Source organism: Mauremys mutica, unplaced genomic scaffold (genome assembly GCF_020497125.1).
Source record: "Mauremys mutica isolate MM-2020 ecotype Southern unplaced genomic scaffold, ASM2049712v1 Super-Scaffold_100286, whole genome shotgun sequence".
In the NCBI taxonomy this organism is placed as follows: domain Eukaryota; kingdom Metazoa; phylum Chordata; order Testudines; family Geoemydidae; genus Mauremys; species Mauremys mutica.
The window spans coordinates 426,116-450,053 of record NW_025423304.1 but is presented as its reverse complement, the minus strand read 5'-3'; the positions used below and the strand labels follow the sequence as shown (position 1 = coordinate 450,053).

The 23,938-nt window shown below is 53.3% G+C and overlaps 1 protein-coding gene across 1 annotated transcript in view; it reads right to left on the bottom strand.

The window, feature by feature from the left end:
• The window catches only part of LOC123360601 (proto-oncogene vav-like), a gene marked incomplete at its 3' end in the record, with an annotated part of 59,401 nt that overhangs the window by 18,202 nt on the left and 17,261 nt on the right, over window positions 1-23,938 (bottom strand). The window contains exons 2-9 of the mRNA XM_045001238.1: window positions 9,058-9,193; window positions 8,331-8,426; window positions 7,407-7,475; window positions 6,015-6,118; window positions 4,165-4,264; window positions 3,457-3,552; window positions 2,730-2,798; window positions 1,210-1,296 (exon numbers count right to left, since the gene is read on the bottom strand). Coding sequence (XP_044857173.1) covers window positions 1,210-1,296; window positions 2,730-2,798; window positions 3,457-3,552; window positions 4,165-4,264; window positions 6,015-6,118; window positions 7,407-7,475; window positions 8,331-8,426; window positions 9,058-9,102 — 666 coding nt within the window. The remainder of the gene's footprint in view (window positions 1-1,209; window positions 1,297-2,729; window positions 2,799-3,456; window positions 3,553-4,164; window positions 4,265-6,014; window positions 6,119-7,406; window positions 7,476-8,330; window positions 8,427-9,057; window positions 9,194-23,938) is intronic.

Below are 23,938 nucleotides of genomic sequence, written 5' to 3'. Positions count from 1 at the left end.
GCAGCGGGAAAAAAAAAATTAGCTGCAATCGGCAGCAGCTCAACTGCCGCCGCTTTGTTCTTCGGCGGCAATTTGGCAACACATCCTTCCCTCTGAGAACCAAAGTGCCGGACGTGCCGCCCCTCTCCGTTGGCCGCCCCAAGCATCTGTTTGCTGCGCTGGTGCCTGGAGCCAGCCCTGTATAACACACACTCAGGTTTGTATTGTATATATACCTCTACCCCGATATAACGCTGTCCTCGGGAGCCAAATAAATCTTACTGTGTTATAGGTGAAACCCTGTTATATCGAACTTGCTTAGATCCGCCAGAGCACGCAGCCCCCCCAACCACCCGGAGCACTGCTTTACCGCGTTATATCCGAATTCGTGTTATATCGGGGTAGAGGTGTACATATTCCAGGGGAAAGGAGAAAAGGGATACAGTCGGCTGGGAAAAAAATAATTTCAAAAAATAATTTCACTCGTTTGATATAATTAGTTCATTAAAGAGAATGCACAAATGAAAAGAAATGAACAAAAAAATGAAAGGAAAAGAGTAAAACAATGAAAAAGAATGAAAGAACAAATAAAAAGAATGAAAGAGGAAAAATGAAAGAACAAATGAAAGAACCAACCAACAACAGGTGAATGAATGAAAAAAAAAGAACAAATGAATAAAAGAAAATGAATTAAAGAACAAAAAAAGAAAAAGAGGAAGAATGATTGAAGGAACAAACAAATAAAGGAGTGAACAAAAGGCTGAGAGAGGAGAAATGAATGAACAAGTAAAGGAATGAACAAATACAGGCGTGAACAAACGCAAGATTGAAAGAGGAAGAATGAACGAATAAAGGCAGGGCTTTGGAGCTGTGCTCCGGCTCCACTCCAGCTCCAGGCAAAAACCTGCAGCTCCACTGCTCTGTAGCTGCTCTGCGCTCCGGCTCTGGACTCCGCTCCAAAGCCCTGAATAAAGGAATGAATGAAAGAGGAAGAAGGAACAAATAAAGGAACAAATAGATAAAGGAGCGAACGTGAACCATGGTGGAGGAAGAATGAATGAATGAATGAATGAATGAATGCAGGAAGAAATAAATGGAGGAATAAACAAATGAAAGAGGAAAAATGAATGAAGGAATGAAGGAAGGAATAAACAGACAATGACGAAGGGAAAAAGAAAGGAAGAGACCGACGGAAGCAGCAAAGGCAGTAGCTGTGGCCCAGGGACTCACCAGTTTCTCTATGGAGAGCTGGAAGTTGGTGATCCATTTCAGGGTCTCATTGTCTCTCTTGATCTCGTTCACGCACTGTGCCAGGTCCTAAGGGATGGAGGGTGGAGGAACACAATGACCACTTGGTCAGTACCAGCTGTGCCTGAGGGTGTGATCCATGGCTGGGTTTTCCCTTCAGGGGCATTCGCTGCTGGGGACACGGCCATCTAATGTCTGCCCATTAAAAAGGGGGGTTTCCTTGGGGCAGAGTGACATCCCTTGCTGGCAAAGGGGGCGCCAGACCCCTGCATTACTGCTCTGCCCCACCGCCACCCAATGGGGTGTACTGAATAGCCCCAGTGCAGTATCCCAGTAGCACCCCTCCCGACTGCCTGCTCCAGCCCCAGCTTCCCCACCCGACAAGCCCCCCCACTCCACAGCCCCTAGCCCACAAACCCCCACCACTCCCCTCAGCACCAGCCTCCCCACCCGACAAGACCTCAACCTTTCAGCACCAGCACTAGCTCCTCCACTCCCCAGCTCACGGCGCCAAAAGCAACATATATTTGTTACATTATATTTATTCTAGTGTATTTATTTAGGCTTAGCAGATTTTTTTTGAATTTTAACTGAGACTATCAAAGTGTATTTAATGTTTGTAGCTTTAAATTTTCACCGGTGCGCGAACTTCTGGGTTTTAAGCATTTTTTCCCCTATTTTTATTGGTTTAAATGTTCACACTTAGGGATAATTACGAGGTGCTCAGACAAGGAGGTACTGACAGCGGATTCACAACCTGTGAACATCACCCGTCGCATACACAAAGTAAATACCCTCCAACCAACAAATCAGCCCTGTTTTCACTAGCCATTCGCTAGTCCAGTGGTTCTCAACCGGGGGTCCGCAGCCCCCTGGGGGTCCACAAGCCCTTTCAGGGTGGCCGCAGAGCCCCGCCACTGAAACCCAGTGCCCCAAGCCCCGGCACCCCCCGCGGGGCTGAAACATTGAGGGAACACAAGGGTGTTGCCTCCCAAACTGCAGTACCTTACCCAGAGTGGGGTAGTCCTGGGGGCAGCTTCACCCACCCCACCTCCTCCTCTCCCTCAGCCCCCACCCTCTGGCCAGATGCTAGGCAGGAAGGCAGCGCGGGGCAGCTGCTCCTCTGGCTGGTGGTGCCATGGAGTGGGCAGCTGTGGCATTCTCCCATCCGCCTCTGGCGCTTGGGGTTGCGTCTGCTCCTCAGCTCCCAGCCTCCTTTGACTGCTCACGCAGCCGGTCAGAGCTGCCCAGGCAGAGCCCTCTAGAAGCAGCCACCGGCTCCAGCCCCAGACAGGTGGGTGACCTGATGAGATAAGTCAGGAGGGGGACTCCCTCCCTGGACCCCGCTGTGCAGAGCTGGCCCGAGCCCTGCCAGCCCTTGTTCCCCCACAATAGAAGTCAAACTACCCCTATGCCCGGAGGCCCCCCAACCAAAACATTGAGAAACCCTCATGACTGTCCTGAAAGTTGACAGCACCCGGGAGACGCAGAGCCGGCCTCACCCGCATGGCATCCAGCGCCAGCCGCAAGTTCTCCTTTTCTGACGGCTCCACCGTATGTTTCACCAGCTCCTGGAGAGAGGAAATAAACCGGGATGCATTTGACCGACTCAAAGGCATTTCTGGCTCCTCCAGCAGAGGGTGCCAGGGTTCCCCAGCTCCCCAGAGCGAAGCATCATGGGGCAGAGCCAGGAGCCCATATAGTGCTGGGTGCTGTACGTTATTTATTAGATATATTACGGTAGCACCTAGGTGCTCCAGTTATGGCCCAGGACATACGTCCTGTACAAACAAAGAGAACATAAAGACGGCTCCTGCCCCGAAGAGCAGACTTTCTAGTCGGAAGTTGACGCCGGGCTTCGATGGAAGAGCCGGTCAGACCCAGCTGGTACTGAGGGGGATTAAACCAAGCCGAACACCTGCAGGTTTTGTTTTTTTCCAATGGTGGTCATTGTTCTGCCTATTTTATACAGGGAAACTGAGGCACAGAGAGGGGAAAGGACTTGCCCATGGTCACACAGCAGGCCAATGGTACAGCCAGGAACAGAACCCAGGAGTCTTGAACCCCAGCCTACCCCCCACTTTACCCCACAAGACCCCACTCCCCTCCCTGAGCTGAAAATAGAACCCAGGTGTCCTGACTCCCAATCCATGACCCTTCTGCACAGACCACCCCCCATTGACCAGGGTCCTTCGTGCCCATCCCCAGCTTACAGCCGAGGGGCCGTACCTGCAGGAGCAGATGGTATTTCAGCACCCGTTGCATGGGCACCATCAGCAGGTCACGCAGGGTGAAGCGCCCATTGTTGGCTCGCTGGGAGCATTCCTACACAACAGGAGTGCAGGACAGTCCAGCGTTGGCAGGGGGAGATGCTCAGTGTGCTGAGGGCCTGGCCAGAAGGACCCACAAAGACTAGGGCCAATCCTATGTGATGGGACCCTCATAGTGCCCCAGCTAGCTCCTGTGTGAGCCAGGACTCTGGAACCCATCCACCCCATGACACCACGGAACCTTCTGCCGCGCCCTCCGAAACCCCCAACCCCGCACCTCCTGCCGCGCCCTCCGAGCCCCCTGCACATCCTGCCGCACCCTCTGAGCCCCCGTTCCCGCACCTCCTGCTGCGCCCTCCGAGCCCCCCCGACCCTGCACCTCCTGCTGCGCCCCCTGAGCCCCCTGAACCCATGGAACCACCTGCCATGCCCTCTGAGCCCCCCGACCCTGCACCTCCTGCTGTGCCCTCCGAGCCCCCTGGCCCCATAACACCTCCCACCAGACCTCTGAACCCCCCTGTCCCTGGCACATCTGTCATGTCCTTTGATATCCCCAGCCTATTCCAGCTTAGGGGGTTCCCGTTAGCACGGAGGGACATGGGGGGTGGGGCTATAGTTAGACGATGGATGGGGAGTGGCTAGGATGATACAGAACCATGGCCCTGACCTCCAGCTTCATCCTCACGTCCATGCTGGAACCAGCCACTTGGTCCAGACACCGGATGGCGGCTTCCACCTGACTGCAGTATCTGCCATAGAGCAGGAACCTGGGAGGACAAAGGGGAGTATGGCCGTGAGCCGGGGGAGGGGAGAGAGAGCTGGAATGTGGCCCTGGCCAAGTCTGGAAAGAACCCTTCACTTGTCTTCTTCCTGTCTCCACCCACAGCCAAGGGGAGGGAGGGAGGGAGGGAGGGAGAAAGGTGGGAACTCGGGAAGGAGGTGCTGGGAGCCCCGTATCCTAAGAACATAAGAACATAAGAAAGGCCGTACCGGGTCAGACCAAAGGTCCATCTAGCCCAGTATCTGTCTACCGACAGTGGCCAATGCCAGGTGCCCCTGAGGGAGTGAACCTAACAGGCAATGATCAAGTGATCTCTCTCCTGCCATCCATCTCCATCCTCTGACGAACAGAGGCTAGGGACACCATTCTTACCCATCCTGGCTAATAGCCATTTATGGACTTAGCCACCATGAATTTATCCAGTCCCCTTTTAAACATTGTTATAGTCCTAGCCTTCACAACCTCCTCAGGTAAGGAGTTCCACAAGTTGACTGTGCGCTGCGTGAAGAAGAACTTCCTTTTATTTGTTTTAAACCTGCTGCCTATTAATTTCATTTGGTGACCCCTAGTTCTTGTATTATGGGAATAAGTAAGTAACTTTTCCTTATCCACTTTCTCAACATCACTCATGATTTTATATACCTCTATCATGTCCCCCCTTAGTCTTCTCTTTTCCAAACTGAAGAGTCCTAGCCTCTTTAATCTTTCCTCATATGGGACCCTCTCTAAACCCCTAATCATTTTAGTTGCTCTTTTCTGAACCTTTTCTAGTGCTAGAATATCTTTTTTGAGGTGAGGAGACCACATCTGTACACAGTATTCGAGATGTGGGCGTACCATGGATTTATATAAGGGCAATAATATATTCTCAGTCTTATTCTCTATCCCCTTTTTAATGATTCCTAACATCCTGTTTGCTTTTTTGACCGCCTCTGCACACTGCGTGGACATCTTCAGAGAACTATCCACGATAACTCCAAGATCTTTTTCCTGACTCGTTGTAGCTAAATTAGCCCTCATCATGTTGTATGTATAGTTGGGGTTATTTTTTCCAATGTGCATTTCTTTACATTTATCCACATTAAATTTCATTTGCCATTTTGTTGCCCAATCACTTAGTTTTGTGAGATCTTTTTGAAGTTCTTCACAATCTGCTTTGGTCTTAACTATCTTGAGTAGTTTAGTATCATCTGCAAACTTGGCCACCTCACTGTTTACCCCTTTCTCCAGATCATTTATGAATAAATTGAATAGGATTGGTCCTAGGCCTGACCCTTGGGGAACACCACTAGTTACCCCTCTCCATTCTGAGAATTTACCATTAATTCCTACCCTTTGTTCCCTGTCCTTTAATCCTGGGAACGGAGAGTTGAGGACACAGGGACCAGCTGTGCCCTGACTTCCTGGTCCCACCTCCGCTCTCCGAGTGCAAAGAGAGCTCCCACGAGGTGGTCTTAGCTTTCTTGCTCAGCAAGGGGAACCATGGGGGCAGGGAATACAGAAGTGGGGAGAGGGCAGTGGTGAGAAGGGGGCATCTCCACAGATTCTTCTAGACACTGAGCTCTCGGGGCAGGAAGCAGAAAGGGGAACCGACCCTCACCCCAACAAGACGGTCTGGGTCAAGGGGGACGCAGAAGAACATGTGGCTTCAGAGCAAGTGACCCCACTAGGGGAAGCTCCTCCACCCCTCCCCAAGGGTTCTTCTCCCCACCCTCACCTTTCCGGACAAGCCTCACCTTTCCTTGTACTTGATAAAGACCTGGTAGAGGTTCTGGGCATTGCTGAAGGACAGGACGTTCTTCAGGTCATCCAAGAAGAATCGATGCACCTTCACGAGGTCCTAGGAGCGTGTTGGGGGGGAGGTGGGGGGAAATCAGCTCAGAGCAACTCAACCTGCCACAACTAGCTCAGTCACCAGCTATGGGCTGTACAGAAACATCACGTGCACCACAAGTCCCATGCTGGAGTCCCAGGGGAGGCAGACTTAGATCTAGACCCCAGGATTAGACTGTGGAACCGCCGGGGACATGTGCTTCCTGGGCTAACACCTGATGTGAAATTTGCCCAGTCCCCACTTATGGAGCAGGAACCCATTGTACTGGGTGCTGTACACTCTGTACAGAACAAAAATATCAGTGGGGCCAGATTGCCAGCGAGTGCGGCCCCATTGGAGTCAATGGACCAGACTCTTCAGCTGGTGTTAATAGGATTCCCCTTGTTCTAACAACTAGGTCTCACTCGTATCCAGAAATAGAACCCAGGAGTCCTGACTAACAATCCATCTTGATCTAACCCGTAGACCAGACTCCTTCCTAGAGCCAGGAATAAAACCCAGGAGTTCTGACTACTAAGCTAGCTCGTCCTAATCAGCAGGCCACGCTCCCCTACCAGAGCCTTTTAATTCTAGGAACCTACCCATGACCTACTGCAGGAGATAGGGTGACATTCATAACTACCCCTGCATGGATTGCCAGTGAAATTTGGATCCAGGGCCTTCAACACAGGCTGCTGCCTTTTGAGATAAAGGAGCAACTCTATCTGCTGCTAGCAGTAGCAGGTTGTTATCCACTTTGTGGAACAGCCACTGGAATGGGGGGATATATAGCACACACTGAACTTCTGGGTCACACAATCAGGGGCGGCTCTAGGCACCAGCGAAACAAGCTGGTGCCTAGGGCGGCAAAATCTAGGGGGCGTCCCCTGCGGCCGCGGGGGACGGCAGGCCGGGCCGGCGGACCTGCCGCAGTGATGCCTGCGGGAGGTCCACCGGAGCCCCGGGACGACTGGACCTGCCGCAGGCATGACTGTGGAGGGGGCGCTCGTCCCGCGGCTCGGCTGGACCTCCCGCAGGCATGACTGCGGCAGCTCAAGCGGAGCCGCCGGACCCGCGAACCGTCCGGAACCGTCCGCAGCCGCGGGAGGTCCAGCCGAGCCACGCGGGACCAGCGGTCCCTCTGCAGTCATGCCCGCGGGAGGTCCGCTGCTCCCGCGGCTCCGGGGCGCCTCCCGGGCATGACTGCTTGGGGCGGCCAAAAACGTAGAGCCGCCCCTGCACGCAATTCCCCTGGGTTTCCAGGCAGGAGCTTAGTTCGAGTCAGGAGAGGTATATGAAGAAGAGATCAACTTACCTCGATGTTGATGAAAATGTTCTTCATGTCCTCGGGCTTTAGAAATCTCTGCAGGGGCTTCATAAAGTGCTGCAAACACACAACGGGGAGTCGTCACGCAGGGCAGACCTGTCTGAATCCCACGGCTCAGGGGCCGGATTCCACAGACAAACCCTGGCTGGATTTTCATGGAACAGACCTAAGGGGGCAGGGGTTGCTGGGACTGCAGATGGGGTAGTGGGCAAGGAAACAGCATTGTCATTTAAAGGGGCCACCTTCCTGGAGAGGGTAAACCATGTGCCTCTGTGATTCAGGGGTTCAAGGTCAAATGTGTATGCTGATGGCTGAAGGTTAACGTGGTCCAGGAGTTAAAGCTTCGTTCAATCCAAAGTTAAAGTGAGCTCAATCTATTCAGCTCAACAAAGAAAAAGTTAAGGGGTGATGTGATTATGGCCAATAACTACTGACATGGGAAACAAATAGTAGAGAACAGGCTCTTCTGTCTAGCAGAGAAAGGTCTAACGTGATCCAATGGCTGGAAGTTGAAGCTAAACAAATTCAGACTGGAAACAAGGCGTACATTTTTAACAGGGAGGGTAATTAACCATTGAAACAGCTGGCCAAAGGTTTCACCAGGATTCTCCCATCACTTTTCAAATCAAAATTGGATGTTTTTGTAAAAAATCTACTCTAGGAATTATTTTTTAGGAAGTTCTTTGGCTCTGACCCTCTTTCATGCCAACCTGGCCTTTTCAAGGGTGTTCTCCCAGCTCCTGCCACCCACGCAGCCCTCCCATTAAGGGGCAGGGGAAGCCAAACTGAGATGAGCCCCTTGTTCACCATGTCATACCTTTGCCTATGTCACCAGGGGAACGGTCCGCACCCCCCAGCTGGCCGAGTGGCCAGCAGAGATGGCAGGACCGGTGGGCCGCCCACCTGCCGTACCTGGTAGATGGATTCTAGTGTATCTGTGTACTTCTCCTCCGTCTGTCTGATTTCTTGAAGGCAGCAGTTCCGCTTATCCAGCTCTGTCATCTTCTGCTGCAGGAAGACACATTGCAGATTCTTGACATTCAGTAACCTTAACCCCGGGGACCAGATGCCCAGCTGGAGACCCCACGACCCTCCCCAAGCTAGTAATCGAACCCAGGGGCCAAAACTCAACGCCCCCTTTACTCTAACCACTAGACTCCAGCTCTCTTCCCAACCTGCGAACAAAACCCAGGAGTGCTGACTCCCTCTCCTCTCTGCTCTTCCCCCTGGACCCCACTGTTGTGTTTTTGGTTGTCATGGTTTTGTTACTATGGCAGCTGAGTTAGAATATTAGGGGATAGCTCAGCCGGTTTCAGCCGGCTGAGTGAGCTCTCTGTATCTGTAAATAAAATGGCAGTTTTGTAAGCTGTCTGCTCTCTGGCCTCAAGTGATTGCTTCCTAAACCGGCTGCCCCCAAGGATATAACAACCACTAGCTTGCCAAGGGCTTCCAAGGACCTCATGTAGAGTGACTGAAACCAGAAAAGAAGGAGTGAGGCTCAGCACAGATCATTTGTGTGTGTGGGCTGGGGAAAGCTAACCATAACCTTGCCAGAGAGGCCATGTGTGACTGCCATCACCCAGTGCCTGCTGGGCAGAAATACAGTGGATGGTGCCGGAGGAGAATTGTTGTCACGTACTTGTATATGCAGAGCATCCTTTGCTGTCCCGTCTTCCTCTTTCATCTTCTCCAAGGGAGGAAGGGGAAATAAACTTTTGAAGCACTGACCAAGGAGCTCACGGTTTTCCTCCACGGTCAGAGATGGTTTGAGCTTGCTGGCAGAAGAAAGATAGAGAGAAAAGTCATGTATTAGACTCAGTACCACCTCCAAGTAAAAGAAATGGGTCCAATGACTAGAGATTGTCCCAATCTAGAACCCCAAGTGCAAACAACCCTTCACTTTGCACCTCTATTAAGTATTGGCTCCTCTAGAAGTAAAGCTAAAACTTCAAATCTCCTTTTAGAGAAACCCACAAGCTTTCTCCCCCCTGCCAGCTAGCCAGACACCTCCCTCCCCATCTGAACTCTGCTCCATTGTACTGCATGCTCCACAACCTCCAATCTTGTGTCTTTCGAGCACAAACCCCCAAATGGACACATTCAAATCCTTAAGAACTGAAGTCCTGCTGGTGAGCAGCATGTGAGCCACAGGGCCACCCAGAGGATTCAGGGGGCCTGGGGTCTTCGGCACGGGGAATTGCCGCCGAAGGCCCAGCACTTCGGCGGTGGGTCCCGGGGCGAAAGTTCCCCCCGCCGCCGAATTGCTGCCGAAGACTGGGCCCCCGTGAGAGTTTTCCAGGACCCCCGGAGTGAAGGACCCCACTCCAGGGGCCCTGAAAAAACTCTCGTGGGGGCCCCTGCAGGGCCCGGGACCTGGGGCAAATTGCCCCATTTCCTCCCCCCCGGGCGGCCCTGGTGAGCCAAACTCTGCAGGCATTAGACTGCTCCCAACCTGACTTTCATGAATTAACAAATAAGAAGGCATCACAGTGCCAGGAAATATGGCAGAAAATAGCCTACCTCAGATGTCCAATGGCAAGAACTGCCTGGTAGCGAACTGGAGATGGCAGGGAATCCAGTGGTTCCGTCAGTGATTTCCCTACACCCCCCTGAATTTTCCCAACCCCCCCCTAGTTTTGTGAGCTAGTTACATACCAATTTAGTGACTGTTTGGAAATCTGAATTTAAACCGAAACATTAATACACACTTTAAAAGCTTATATAGTGTATGATAAAATATGTGTATCTGAAAAAGTATAATAGATTTGAAAAGTATGAACATAGACTAGCTTCCCTGCTTCCTTATATAGCTGTTTTTGTATGTCAGTGCATTCATTTCGGTGATGTTGGCCAACCTAATAATTTCAAATGATGATTTGTAAGCAAAGTCTAAATGAGCTCTCCCTGACAGCTAGTGATGAGCTGGGGGCTAAGGCTTCAGGGCCAGATTATAGTTACATTCACACCTAATCTACCTAGGCATCCAGCAAACAGAGCTGTGTTGTCCAAGTGATAGATTTTGGCTGGGGTTGGGTTACAAACCACTTGAATGTGGGGGGAAGAGGGATGAAATGTTGTTCTTATTGTATGAGTAAAGGGCAGTAGAACTGTACTTAGCCTGTGATGATTGAAGGCATCAAGAGAGAGGGTGGGGATCTGTCCATCACTGTTTAAAGACAGAGCTGATTAGGCTCCAGTAGATAGTCTTTTGTTCTGTTAAGTGACCACTGCAGCTGAAATCACTGACAATCAGGTCTAAGTGCTTAGTCCTGTTGTGGGGACAGTGTTCCTGTGGGTACAGTGTTTTTGTGTAAGAAACAGCCCAGACTGCACTAGCAGCGAGGTTCCCCCACTGAGAGCTCAGCTGAAACCACAGAGAGCTGGTGGAACCTTAAGAGACCAACTCGCAGAGGTCACAGTGGCAGGTGGCAGCAGAAGGTGGGCAGGGCCATTGGCAACAGAGCGGTTGAGTGAACGGTGGCACAAGGAACAGCTGTGGCCAGAGCGAACAGTGGGCAGCTGGAGGAACAAGTAAGGTGCCTTCTTGTCCCCCACCTGGAAGGTGTACTCACGTGAAAGCACCTCTGAACTCTGAGTCTACTCTCCACTGACCAAGGACAACACCAGTGAGTGGAGTGTGGTGGAGGGACAAGTGAGGGGCATGTTAAATAAACATTTGTTTTTTGGACTATATTTTAGTGACTTTGCTCCTGAATGTTGATTTGTGACTGGGAATGGAAACTTATATGTAACCCCTTTGGGGTTTAGAGAGCATGGCCCCTTTAAATCTTTTTCCCGGGGGGAGGGGGAGAGTAAAAAAAAGGATGGAAACTCCAGGGGGCAAGGCTGGAGCTCCAGGGAGAAGGAGCACGGCTGGCCCTGGAGAAGGAAGCAGAGAGAGAACCTGCCTGAGGAGGACAGGCCCGATCGGAGACAGCCCAGGACAGGAGCCAGGAGGAGCACTGTGCCACAGAGGAATCGCCCGAGAAGGACAGGCCAGAGCTGGACCCAGTATCACGGCTGCCCAGAGCTGCGTGGGGCTGTAAGTACTGGGGCTTGTAACTCTGCATTGGGAACAAGGAGGGAGGTTGTAGCTAGTTAAGTGGGGAGGTGGTCGCTCTGTGGGGCTTTGCACAGAGCGGCAGAAGAGGCACCAGAGGGATTTGCTGGGGAGAGTTCACTGGCGCCAAAAAAGACCAGGAGCACCCAAAACTCACCACCAGACTGGAACTTTGCTCAGGCCTCCTGGACTGTGTGTGCAGACGCATTGCTCAGTGTCTGCCCTTCCAGACTGTGCTACCACTGGGCCCGTGGGGTTTTGGTTTGAATGCAGCCCTGTTTTACTGCTCCCTCTATATTTCCCCTTGTTGTTTTTCTCCTCTCAGCCCTCTGTAAATAAATATCTTCCTTTGTTATATCCATTGTACTTTTCCTGTGGGTGTGTGTGTTCACTCTGGGGGGTTTGGAACAGGTGCCCCTGGGGTGGAAGGGATTTCTCCTGCTGCGTTCCTGCGCGCGCTGTCTCTTGGCCAGAGCTGCCCACAGAGCAGACTCCATCTTGGCCACGAGGGCGCTAAAGTTACATATATAAATACGTTTCCTAGTAGGCCAAGATTTTTTAAATGTATTATTTGCCAAGTTTGTTATCTCACATTGTTGCTATCTTGAGAGGTCATTATGTTGGGGAGTTTCTGTACTAAACATTTTTATTATTATAATTAATTTTTATATAAGAATGGTCATACTGGGTCAGACCAATGGTCCATGTAGTCCAGTACCCTGCCTTACAACAGTGGTCAAGGCCAGGTGCTTCAGAGGGAATGAACAGAACAAGTACTCATCAAGCGACCATCCCCTGTTGCCCATTCCCAGCTTCTGGCAAACAGGCTAGGGACACTCAGAGCATGGTGTTGCATCCCTCCCCATCCTGGCTAATAGCCACTGATGGACCTATTCTCCAGGAATTTATCTAGTTCTTTTTTTAATCCTGTTATAGTTTTGGTCTTCACATCATCCCCTGGCAAAGAGTTCCCTGGGTTGACTTTATGTTGTGTGAAAAAGTACTTCCTTTTGGTTTTTTAAAACCTGCTGCCTATTAATTTCATTGGGTGACTGCTAGTTCTTGTGTTATGTGAAGGATTAAATAACATTTCCTTATCCACTTTCTCAACATCACTCATGATTTTATAGACCTCTATCATATCCCCCCTTAGTCTCCTCTTTTCCACCTAGAGGAGAAGGTGCCATTGCTAGAGGGCTTTCCCTTCCCCTGCCCACTTCCCTGGTTCTTGTCACGCAGGCAGCAAAAGACCAGAAGTCGGAAGCACAGACAAAGTGAAGTTTACTGGGGTTAATTTCCAAGCAAGCAGATTCCGAAGCCCTTCACGCCAGTCAGGCTTATCTCTATACACTGATAGAGTCTGTTCCACATTGTTCCCTTCCCAGCTCTGACACTGCAGAGCGTTTACCCCACATCCCTACAGACAATTCTTCCCTGGGTGCTGGCTGGTGAGTCTTGCCCACATGCTCAGGGTTTAGCTGATAACCACATTTGGGGTCAGGAAGGAATTTTCCTCCAGGGCAGATTGGCAGAGACCCTGGGGGGGGTTCGCCTTCCTCTGCAGCGTGGGGCACGGGTCACTTGCTCGAGGATTTTCTGCACCCTGAAGTCTTTAAACGTCGAGTTGAGGACTTCAATAGCTCAGACATAGGTCAGGGGTTTGTTACAGGAGTGGGTGGGTGACAGTCTGTGGCCTGCGTTGTATAGGAGGTCAGACTAGACGATTATAATGGTCCCTTCTGTCCTTAAAGTGTATGAGTCTATGAACTCTGACACTGCAGAGTGTTCACCCCACGTCCCACTTCCCAGCTCTGACACCACAGAGCCTTGCCTGTGTCCCTGTTCTCCGTTCCCTAGTCCCATCCCCCCCGTTAGCACCCCCGTCCCCCAGCCCGAGCTGACAGAGTGGAGCAGGCTGGGGCCAGGTCACTCCACTTCCCGCCGCCCGGGAATTGCAGGGCAGGCCCGACCCCACACTCACAGGGCGGCGGGAAGTGGAGTGATCCGGCCCCAGCCCGCTGCACTCTGCTCCCAGCCTTGGAACTTGGGGGGGAGGGGGGGGAAACACCCCCCAACAATCACCAGCGGTGCAGCTGGGAGCTGGTGGAGCAGAGAGGGCTGGGGCCAGGTCGTTCCACTTCCCACCGCCCGGTGAGTGCAGGGTGCACCTGATCCCTCCTGCAGTCCACCGGGATGTAGCTCAGGGGAAGGGGCGGAGTGGGGGGAGGGGGGGAGATGGGATGGAGCAGGGGTGGGAAGAGGCAGGGTAGGGGCTTTGGGGAAGAGGCGGAGCAGGGGCAGCTTTCCTGGCCAGCTCAGCCAGCCGGGGGATCGGGCTGGCCGCTGGAGTAGTACGGAGCTGCATAGGGCACCAGGAAAAATGGGGCAATTTGGTGCCTCCACATCCCTTCACCAGGCAGTGTCCCTATTGTGTGGGCTGTCTTCATAGGTCCTTTCTCGATCTTTCTCACCCTCTTGTCTTGAGTCTCCTGTGTCTCTCTTTTCAAGCACAGACTAACTCTGGTTGTTCAGAGGAGGGGAGGACCATGCCTATGCATGGCCAGCAGACAGCGACAAAGACCCCTGGCCAGCCTGCTCCCTGCCATGCCAAACACCCACTGAAGGCCACCCACAGATCAGCATGCGCAGCGGCTGCTGATGGTCTGTGGCCAACATCAGAAGACAGTAGGAAAGCAGGGCCAGCCCCCCCAGTGGGGCCTCTAACTGTTCCCACTCTCCGTGCTCACTTTTGCAGTGGGGCAGGAGATTTTATCCGAAGAGGCTTTTCCCCAGCTGGTGAGAAGCAGAGAAACACCCAAGCTCCCACGGTGCTATTTAGCAAACCCCCTCAAGCACAGGGACAGATGCACATTTGGAAGAGGGAAACTGCTCCACACGCTAGCCTGGGCAGATGCCCATTTTCTTTGGCAAGTCAGGAATGGCAAAGGCGAGACTGGAAGCACCTGGGGCTCATGCCCCAGCCTTTGTGACGCCCACCCCCCAACTCCTTCCCGGGGCTCTTGCTTAAGCCAGAGCATTGGCCTGAGTGGCCAAGAAGAGGTTCCAACCCTGAAGGGAGCAGGACTTTCAGCATGAAGGTAAAACTGCACAAGCACAACCACAAAGGGACTTGACCCCTCAATCACCTGATCCAAAGTCAGATACTTTATCCATTAGGCCACATGGTCACATAAGAAAACTCTCTCCAAGTACTTCTTTGGAGAAGACAGACACTATGTTTCTCAGACTAAGATCATCTACTGAGGGGGCTGAGACTCTCTGGGCACAAGAAGTTGAGATCCCAAAGACATATGAGACTTAATTCTATGGGGTCAGGTGCAGGACTTTGGCAGGGAGGCTTAGGTAAGGGGGACTGGGGTGCAGCGGATGGACCGGCTGTCTAGGTGCAGAGATTTAGTCGCACTGAAGCACAGGAGGGAGGAGGAGGAGGAGGAATCCTGCTGATGGTCAGTGGCTGTGCAGAAAAAAGGGTGTTGATTTCCCCCATCCTAAATGGGCTGGTTGGCTTGACCCTTCTCCCCTCTGCGGAATGTGGTGGGGACTGTAGCTCGCCCCTCGTGGGGCAGGAGGGCACAGGTGCAGGGCACTGGGCCCCGATGCCCCTGGACGGCAGCTCCGGTGGGGTGGGGCAGGGCAGCGTCTGTGGTTTACATTCTGCATTGCCTGGTGCTGAGCCATTGCACAATCCCCAGTCACGCCGCACAGCACACCTCAAGAGGCGGTGGGGGGCCAAGCAGATGATCCAGCACGAGGGGGGAGAGGAAATGTGGCTGGGGGGAGGAAAGGTCTTGGGCTGCACTGGGGGAGTGCAGAGCAGGGGTGACCCCAGAAACCTGCAGCAAAGGGATGGACAGGTGGGCTGGGTGCATAGACGAGGCAGTGAGCCTAAAAGGGGAGTGGGGTCTAATGGTCAGAGCAGGGTGGGGGTTGTGTTCTATCCCTAGCTCTGGGAGCTGAGTGGGGTCTAGAGGTGAGAGCGGGGGACTGGGAGCCAGGACTCCTGGGTTCCATAGTGGCAACTGTTTTTTCCTGTGTCTCCCTCCCTAGAGATCCCAGCCCAGCCCCCTAGCAGAATCTGACTGGGGGAGGGGGTTGCCCTGCCACTCCAGACTTGTGATTAGAACCCCTCCTCCCACGGGCTCTGACATCACGGAATCTCCCTCCCACGTCAGAAAGTAGGAGCCCTTCCCCACATGAGGAGGAAGCTAGTGAGTTTCTTGGGGGTCTCTGGCAGAGGTGACAGCACCCACGAGACACCCACTGAGGGCTGCAAGGAGACCCCCCTACACAGCCCCCTGCTACGAGGGGCTGCGGGGTGCCCAGCCAGGGTCAGGAGGTGAGATGGGGTCGCAGTGGCAGGAAGGGGGCAGAGCTGGGGGTGGTGCCAGGTCGTTGCTGGCTACACAGGGAAAAACCACACTGCTCCATTACGTATTTCCCAAGGTTATGGCTGAATACAGGGTTTGGAATGACTTCAGGGAAATATTTTGTTTCCAAACAGACTCCATATACCAAATGATGGTGCTAATATGCTCCCCCTGAACCCTCCCCCATGACTCCAGGATCCCAGCATCTTCCTAATTTGTAGGAGCAGCAAAGAGTCCTGTGGCACCTTATAGACTAACAGACGTTTTACAGCATGAGCTTTCGTGGGTGAATACCCACTTCTTCAGATGGCATCTGAAGAAGTGGGTATTCACCCACGAAAGCTCATGCTGTAAAACGTCTGTTAGTCTATAAGGTGCCACAGGACTCTTTGCTGCTCCTACAGAACCAGACTAACACGGCTACCCCTCTGATACCTAATTTGTAGGGTAGTTCTCCTCCCAGGCTCGTGCGAAGGCGGGAAGCACCACCAGCCCCATTTCCCGCACGGGAGAACTGAGGCCCAGAGAGGCTGAGTGATGTGCCCAAGGACACTCGGAAGTCTGTGGCAGAGCAAAGCATGTTTATGCCTCCCCCGTCCCGGGTCTGGCCTGCTCCTGGGTCACTGGGTGGTGCAGGGGCGGGAACTTGGGGGAAGGGGCAATGTGAGGGCAGAGGAGGGGTGTATTGGGGAGGGGCAGTGCGGGAGTGGGGATTCGGGGGAAGGGGCAGAGTGAGGGTGGGGCATTGGAGGAAGGGACAGGTGATGTGAGGCAGGGACCTCGGGGGCAGGGGCAGCGTGAGGGCAGGACCTCAGGGGCAGGGGCAGGGCTTTGGGGGAACGGGCGGAGCGAGGGGGGGCTCGGGGATGAGGAGGGTTAATTCAGTTCAGTGGCAGCTTTGTCTGTGGGTGACACTGTTACTGCAGGGGGTGTTCAAAGCCGGGCTCACCCGAGGGAGGAGGAAGGGGGGGATGGCTGGGGAGGGACAGCGGGAGTGAGGGGCGCTGACCAGTAGCCGGGTACAAGGCTCCTCAGACACGCACAGACACCAGCTCACCCCCGGGGTGGGGGGTTAAAGCCCCAGCAAACAAGGGGCGCTGGGACCATCCCCGCGGTGCAGACACATGTGTAAAGTCACCGGACGGAGACAGACCCGGCACTCACCTGCCCCGCACAGACCTGCCCCCCCCCCGCCAGGTTTGGGGGGCGGCGGGAGCTTCGGCCGCCCCGCTCCTCGCCCCTCCCCCCGCCCCGCTCCGCTGCTTTGTGCAGGGGGCGAAGCAGCGCGGCACGTTCCTACGCGGGGCAGGTTAATACACTGCACGGGGGTGGGGGGGGAGAGGTGGCAGGTTGACCCAGGGACCCGCCCTTCCCTGGGCTCGAGAGGACGGGGCGCCCGGGGCAGGCTGGGAGTTGTAGTTCCTGGCTCTTCTCAGAGCGGAAGGGACGGCCTGGTTGCTCAGACAACGCGCCCCCTCCCAGTGCACGCTGGGTAGTGTAGTTCTCCCTCTCGCAGGCGGCCTCTAGTGGAGGAGGGGCCCTATCCCGTCACTTCGCCGCACCCCTCCCCGCTCCCTGATTGGTGGAGAGAGCGCGGGACAGAGACTCGGCGCGAGGGGTAATGCCCCGCTTCCCTCGCCCCGAGGCTTCGCCGCCCCCCGCCCCGCCCCGCCCCGGCCGTTGGGATTCGAATCCCGCTCGCGGCCAGGGGCGGCCCCAGCCCCGGGGGGGTTGCGCGGCTCAGTCCCCGCGGGCGGCACCAGTGGGACTCCCGCCCCGGCGCTGCTGGGGGGCTCGAAGCGGGGGGGCGCGGGGGCAGCCGGCGGCCGGGGCGGGGCAGGTCCGAGGAGCGCTGAGGCGGGACGGTGAGTGGCGGCTCCGCACGGGCTGGGGGCTCAGACCCCCAGTGCCAGGCGCCAGGCCCAGCCCCTGCCGCGCCCCTGCCCCGGGAGCCGGGCTGGGGCGGGGGGGCCATAGGGCAGAGGCAGCGCGGAGTGAAAGGGCTTCACACCCCCCCCAGCAGGGCCTGGGGGGCAGCAGCAGGTGGGGCAGGGGCTGAGCTGCCGGGGAGCAGCCCCACGAGTGGCGGCCTGGGGCCGCGGGGCCGGGCGAGGTCCCGTCCCGTGTGCGCAGGGACCGAGGGGCAGAGTCAAGCTGAGCGTTGTCCGGCAGTTCCGGGGCTGCAGCCTCTTCGCGCCCACGGGCACTTTGTGACCCTCAGAGCAGCCCCGGATCTGCCGTGGCCCCTCCCCGCGGCCCTGCCCTGCTCACGCCGTCCCCCTTCCTCCCTCGCTCACTCTCCCCCACCCTCACTCACTGTCACCAGGCGGGGGGGGGGGGGGCGGCCAGGCTCTGGGCTGGATTAACATGGGGGCAAATAAAATCAGGACATCTCCCTATGGGGAGGGGGTTTCAGGGGTTGCTAAAGGTGGGGGAAGCCCTCAGTCTCTGTCTGATTGTGTGTGTCTCTCTCTCTCCTCAGGAGATTGGCGTTGAGTTTCCTGGGTGAGATGTTGCTGATTCAGAAAAGGATTAGACATTTATATGGACCATATCATCCAAACTTCGCTGGTATACAAAATGTAGAAGGGATATAAATCCTTATGCTTCAGGATATAAGCCTACCACCAACTGATAGGGGTCAGGAAGAAACTTCTCCTATGGGCAGGTTAATCCATAATTGTTTGATATTGTGTTTCTCAGACTTTCCTCTGAGGCAGCTGGGCCTGTGACTTGCCCTGAAAAATAGATCATTGGTGGGCCTTTATATTATGGGGCTGATCATTTTTTGTTTTATGGTAGTGTTTAGATGTCCCAACCAAAATTCAGGGTCCCATTACAAAAACATAGTAAGAGATTGTCCAGTGCCTCAAATACAATCTAAACAAATAGACAAGATAGGCAAACAGTAGGATAAAGTATTATTAACCTCCATTTATAGATGGGGAACTGAGGCAGAGATGAAGGACCAGATTTTCAAAGATATTTAGGTGCTTAAGATGCAAACAGATGCTTAAAGGTGCTTTTGAAAATTGCACCAGCAGATTAGGTGCATAACACCCACTGATTTCAATAGGAGTTAGGCGCCAAACCTAACTTAAGCACGACTGGTCTATTTCCCATTCCAATTTTCACCAAAACCAATACGGTTCTGCTCACTGATGCCTAGAATATTCCTGGAATTTTGGAATTGCTTGGATGTGGTGTTCACAAGTTCATGTTACAAGCAGAGAAATGCTATCAAGTAGAGTGAAGAACTCACATTACTCAGTAAACAAGTTTTCAAATGTTTTCCTCATACAGATCACTTCTTCAGATAAAGAATATTTCTTCTCCCAACCCGCCCTGCCTCACACCTACAGTACCCCACAGCAACAAGAGAGCTTAGTGACATGAAAAGGTAATTTTAGGACAGGATTAAGGGCATGGGTGCAAACCAAGTGGTTTAAAAGTGGTGGGTGCAGTCAGTCATTACATGATGATGTACACAGTCTGTGACATCACACTCCATTGCCAATGAAACAATAGTGACATCTCGTGCAGAGAAGTGTAAACAAGAAGCAGGCAGCATTATCTTCTGCAGATATAAACAACTTCTTTGTCTGAGTGATTGGCTGAATAAGATATTATATTACGCCCATAACATCACAGGCCATAGGTGGTCAAAACACCTGACTTTATGGTCACCGCTGTGGTGATGGCACTTCCATATCACTGGTACCTGATGGCCATAGATGGTCAGACCTTTTGGGATTTTTCCTTATATGCATATTCAGAGCCACAAGTAACAGGTGACCCATCTCAGGCGAGTAATAAAGAGATTGTGTGACACACCAGCCAGCCTCTGCCTATAAAAAGGCTGGAGCTGCCAGCAGGGCCAGCTTTAGGCCAATTCAACCAATTCCCCTGAATCGGGCCCCGCCCCTAGAGGGCCCTGTGCCCAAGCCCCAGTACAGTGTACTGGCAAGAGCCGGTGCGCTGTACCGGGGTGGCCCGGCTGTAGGGATGTTAAAGAAGGTTTATATTAAACATGGTTTACAAAAGAAATGATTTATTAATTTATTGTTAATTAATACTTTATAACTTAAGGTTTATGTTAGAAGTAAATTTGTGATTCCCAACATTTGGCCTCTAACCTGCAAGCCACCAGCTGTATCTGTGTGAAGCCTGCTCAAAGAGATACTTGGTATAAAACTTGTTAAGCTCAAAGAAATACTTTGTATAAAACTTGTTAAACATTAATTATCTCTAAGTAAGCCAAAACAGTAGCTGTTATAGTGTATAAATAGAGATCCCCACCCTCTGTAAGTTTTCATCTCACTTTATCTTTGCTTGTTAAAAGACAGGGAGGTTCACATAAATTGGTAACACCCCTAAAGGTAAAAAGACAGTGAACTAGATGTAATGAAGATAGAGAATGTATGTGAATGCATGCCTAGTTTAAACAATGAATGAATGGTTAGGGAGTTACCAGCCTGAAGAATTCAGTGTCGGCTGAAGAAGGTGTCAAGTGGGATCAACCAGATGACCCCCACTACCTCAAAGGAAGGAAAAACAAGCATCTGACAGAATGGAGCCAGCCACCTGCTGATTGTTTTAGCAACAGCAAAATGAAGCAACTCTCATGGACTGACATAGGAATAAATTCCTATCAAACTGGACTCTAAAGACTGAGGACTTTGAGGGCTTGGCTACACTTACAAATTTGCAGCGCTGCAGCAGGGTGTGAAAACACACCCTCTCCAGCGCTGCAAATTGCGGCGCTGCAAAGCGCCAGTGTGGTCAAAGCCCCAGCGCGGCTCCCAGCGCTGTCCGTTATTCCCCACAGGGAGGTGGAGTACGGACAGCGCTGGGAGAGCTTTCTCCCAGTGCTGGTGCTTTGACTACACTTAGCGCTTCAAAGCGCTACCGCGGCAGCGCTTTGAAGTGCTAAGTGTAGCCACAGCCTGAGTCTATGGTTCTGCTGCCAGCCTCCAGGAGCATCAAATGCATCTGACACAGACTTGGCTCCATCCTCATGACCAAGATACCTGGCCAGTAACTTGGCATGAGCAATGTCTAGGCTGGTAACTATAACATCTGTACAGAACCTGAATGAATGATTGTGTGAATGAATATATGTGTGTGTGTGTGTATCAGGAATAAGTAGTGATAGAAATAAGTAGTAAAACAACGTTGTTTACTGTTGTCTTTTGTTTTGTTATGGTATTTACAATAAATGTGGCATCTTTGCCTTATCCCTCTTAATAAGATCCTGTTGGTTTTTATTATATTGGTATAACACGGCTTCCCCCGGGCGGGGGGTATTTAAAGGGCCTGGGGAGCTCTGGGGAAGTGGTGCAGCTTTGGTGGCTATTTAAAGGGCTGGGGCGGTAGAAGCAGGGGAGCCCTGGGCCCTTTAAATAGCCCCTGAGCCCGGGCTGCTGCTGCTACCCTGGTGGGGGAGGGAGGAAGAGGGGGCAACCACCGTACAGGGTGGGCTGCACCCCCTGTCCGCAGCCAGCCCCTGCCTGCACCAGCCCTGCCTGACCGGCCCGTCTCCAGCCAGCCCCGCACTCCCTGCCCTCAGCCAGCCTGTCTCCTGCCCGCCCCTGCCGCACACCCTGTCCTGCCCACACCAGCCCTGCACCCGTTGCCCTGCCTGCAGCCAGCCCCATGTCCACTGATGCCCTGCAGTTCCCAGGGCAGTAACCCTGCACACCTGCTTCAGTGAGGGGAGCAGGGAGCAGCTGGGACCCACACATGTGGGTGACCAGACGGCAAGTGTGAAAAATCAGGACAGGGCATGGGGCGTAATAGGAGCCTATATAAGAAAAAGCCCCAAATATCGGGACTGTCCCTATAAAATGGGGACATCTGGTCACCTTAGCTGGAACATTTTTACAGTTCTTGGTAATAGCAACACATTAGTTACAAAAATTACCATTAGCGATAACAACAAATTCATTGCAAGGGTCCACCTACAATCATTTTTGTCATCATGCCACACCTTTGGCTCAATACCATTGGGGTTTGCGCCTTTTAGGGTTAACCCGTGCATAGGCGGCAGGTTATATACACCTGCGGTGCCCGGGCTCCAGGAATATTCAGGGGCCGGGTGCCCTGCTCCAGCAATATTTGGAGCTGGGTCTCTCCCCCGGCCCTGCCTGGATCGGGCCCCGGCCCTTACCCTGAGCCTCTCCAAAGCCCCAAACCCTCCGCCCCAGCCAGAGCCCTCATCCCCCTGCACCCTAATCCTCAACCCCAGCCAAAGCCCTCATCCCCCCACACCCTAATCCTCAGCCCGAGCCGGAGCCCTCATCCCCCCGCACCCTAATCCTCAACCCCAGCCAGAGCCCTCATCCCCACACCCTAATCCTCAGCCCCAAACCTCATCCCCCTGCACCCTAATCCTCTGACCCAGTCCTGAGCCCCCCCACATCATGAATCCCTCATCCTCAGCCCCACAGCCCTCACCCCTGTACTCACTCCTATCCCCAAACTCCCTTCCCAGAAGGTGCACCCCCCCTTCCCACACACCCCTTCCCAACCCCAAAAACCCCAAACTCCGTCCCAAAGCCTGCACCCTTCACCCCCTCCTGCACACCCACCCCCTGCCCCAGCCCAGAGCCTGCACCCAGCACCCAAACTCCATCCCAAAGCCTGCACCCTGGACCCTAATCCCCAGCCCAGGATCTGCACCCCAGACCTGCCCCCGCCGAGACCCCTCTGAGAGCCTTAGGCAGGTGGGGGCAGAGTTGGGGGGCGGGTTCTGAGCACCACCAAAATTTCTACAGACTTGCTACCCATGAACCTGTGGCTTCCCTTTGCAAACTTCCTCCTTGTTCTGAAGGATCAAACCCTGATTTTTCTTGCTTAACAGAATTTACTGGCTGATGGGGTGGGCTCTCTTTGCTAACAGCCATTAGCAAGTCTTCTCCCTGCCAGCCAAGTAATTTGCATCAACACAGAAGCACAGACTGCTCACTTAAAGAATCAGAATGGAGACATTCCTGTTCCAACACCATTGTCTTCCCAACCAGCTGGCCAAACACAGCCACTTGCTTATAGAGCTGCTCAACTTTCTTAACAGCCCTTACTCCATCTGAGACCTTTTCAAAGCTATCCACACGGGCTCTTTCAAAAGGAAAGTGGGTGGATTTTTACATATCTTCCTAACCAGTCTTTAAAGGGTTAAGTCAGTCTGTGAGTTAATTAACTCTTTCTGGCCCTGTCGCCTTCCAATGAGAGATTATATTACACCCATAACGTCACAGGCCATATATGGTCAAAACAGCCGTGGCCAGGCTGGGACCGGGGCTGGGCCTGGGGTACTCAGCTGGGGCCAGGCAGGGGCGGACGAAGCCAGGCCGAAGGGAGCCGCTCAGTCGGGAACGGACTGGAGGGAGCCACTCGTCTGGGCTGGGCTGGGCCTTGCCATGCCTCCCTGGAGCCCTCCTCACACTCCTTTCCCCTGGTCCAGCCTTTGTTCCAGCTCAGGTGGTAGCTAGTGGATTTCTCACGATGGCTGCCCCATTTGTTCCCTTCCACTCAGATACAGATACAAAAGTGATACATTTATACAAATAGGATGACCACACTCAGTAGATTATAAGCCTTGTAATGATACCTTACAAGAGACCTTTTGCATGAAGCATGCTGCAGTTACATTATATTCACACTCATTAGCATATTTTTATAAACTCCTATAGAATGGAACATGACAACAGCAAAGACGACGACAGCGGAGACACCTCTGAAGAAATGCCCTAGAGCCCTTGGGCCGTCACGCTTCAGGAATGTGCGTGAGGTGCTAGGAGACCTGGAGATGGGGGGTGTCCTGCTGGCCGTAGGTCAGTGTTGTGAACCCCCAGTTGCTAGGCTGAATTTATCCATTCCCTGGCAATAAAACATTGTCTTGTTTTCACAGCCACTTTCGGTCTCCTGGCTTCTATCCTCTACCCTACTGTCAGGGCATTGTGCAGCACCCTTTCCAGCCCACCTGGGTGGAGGAGATTGAGGAAGAGAGCATCTGCCATCCAGCTCCATCCCATCTAGAGCAAGTGAGTGGAGGTCTCCAGAGCCATCGCCAG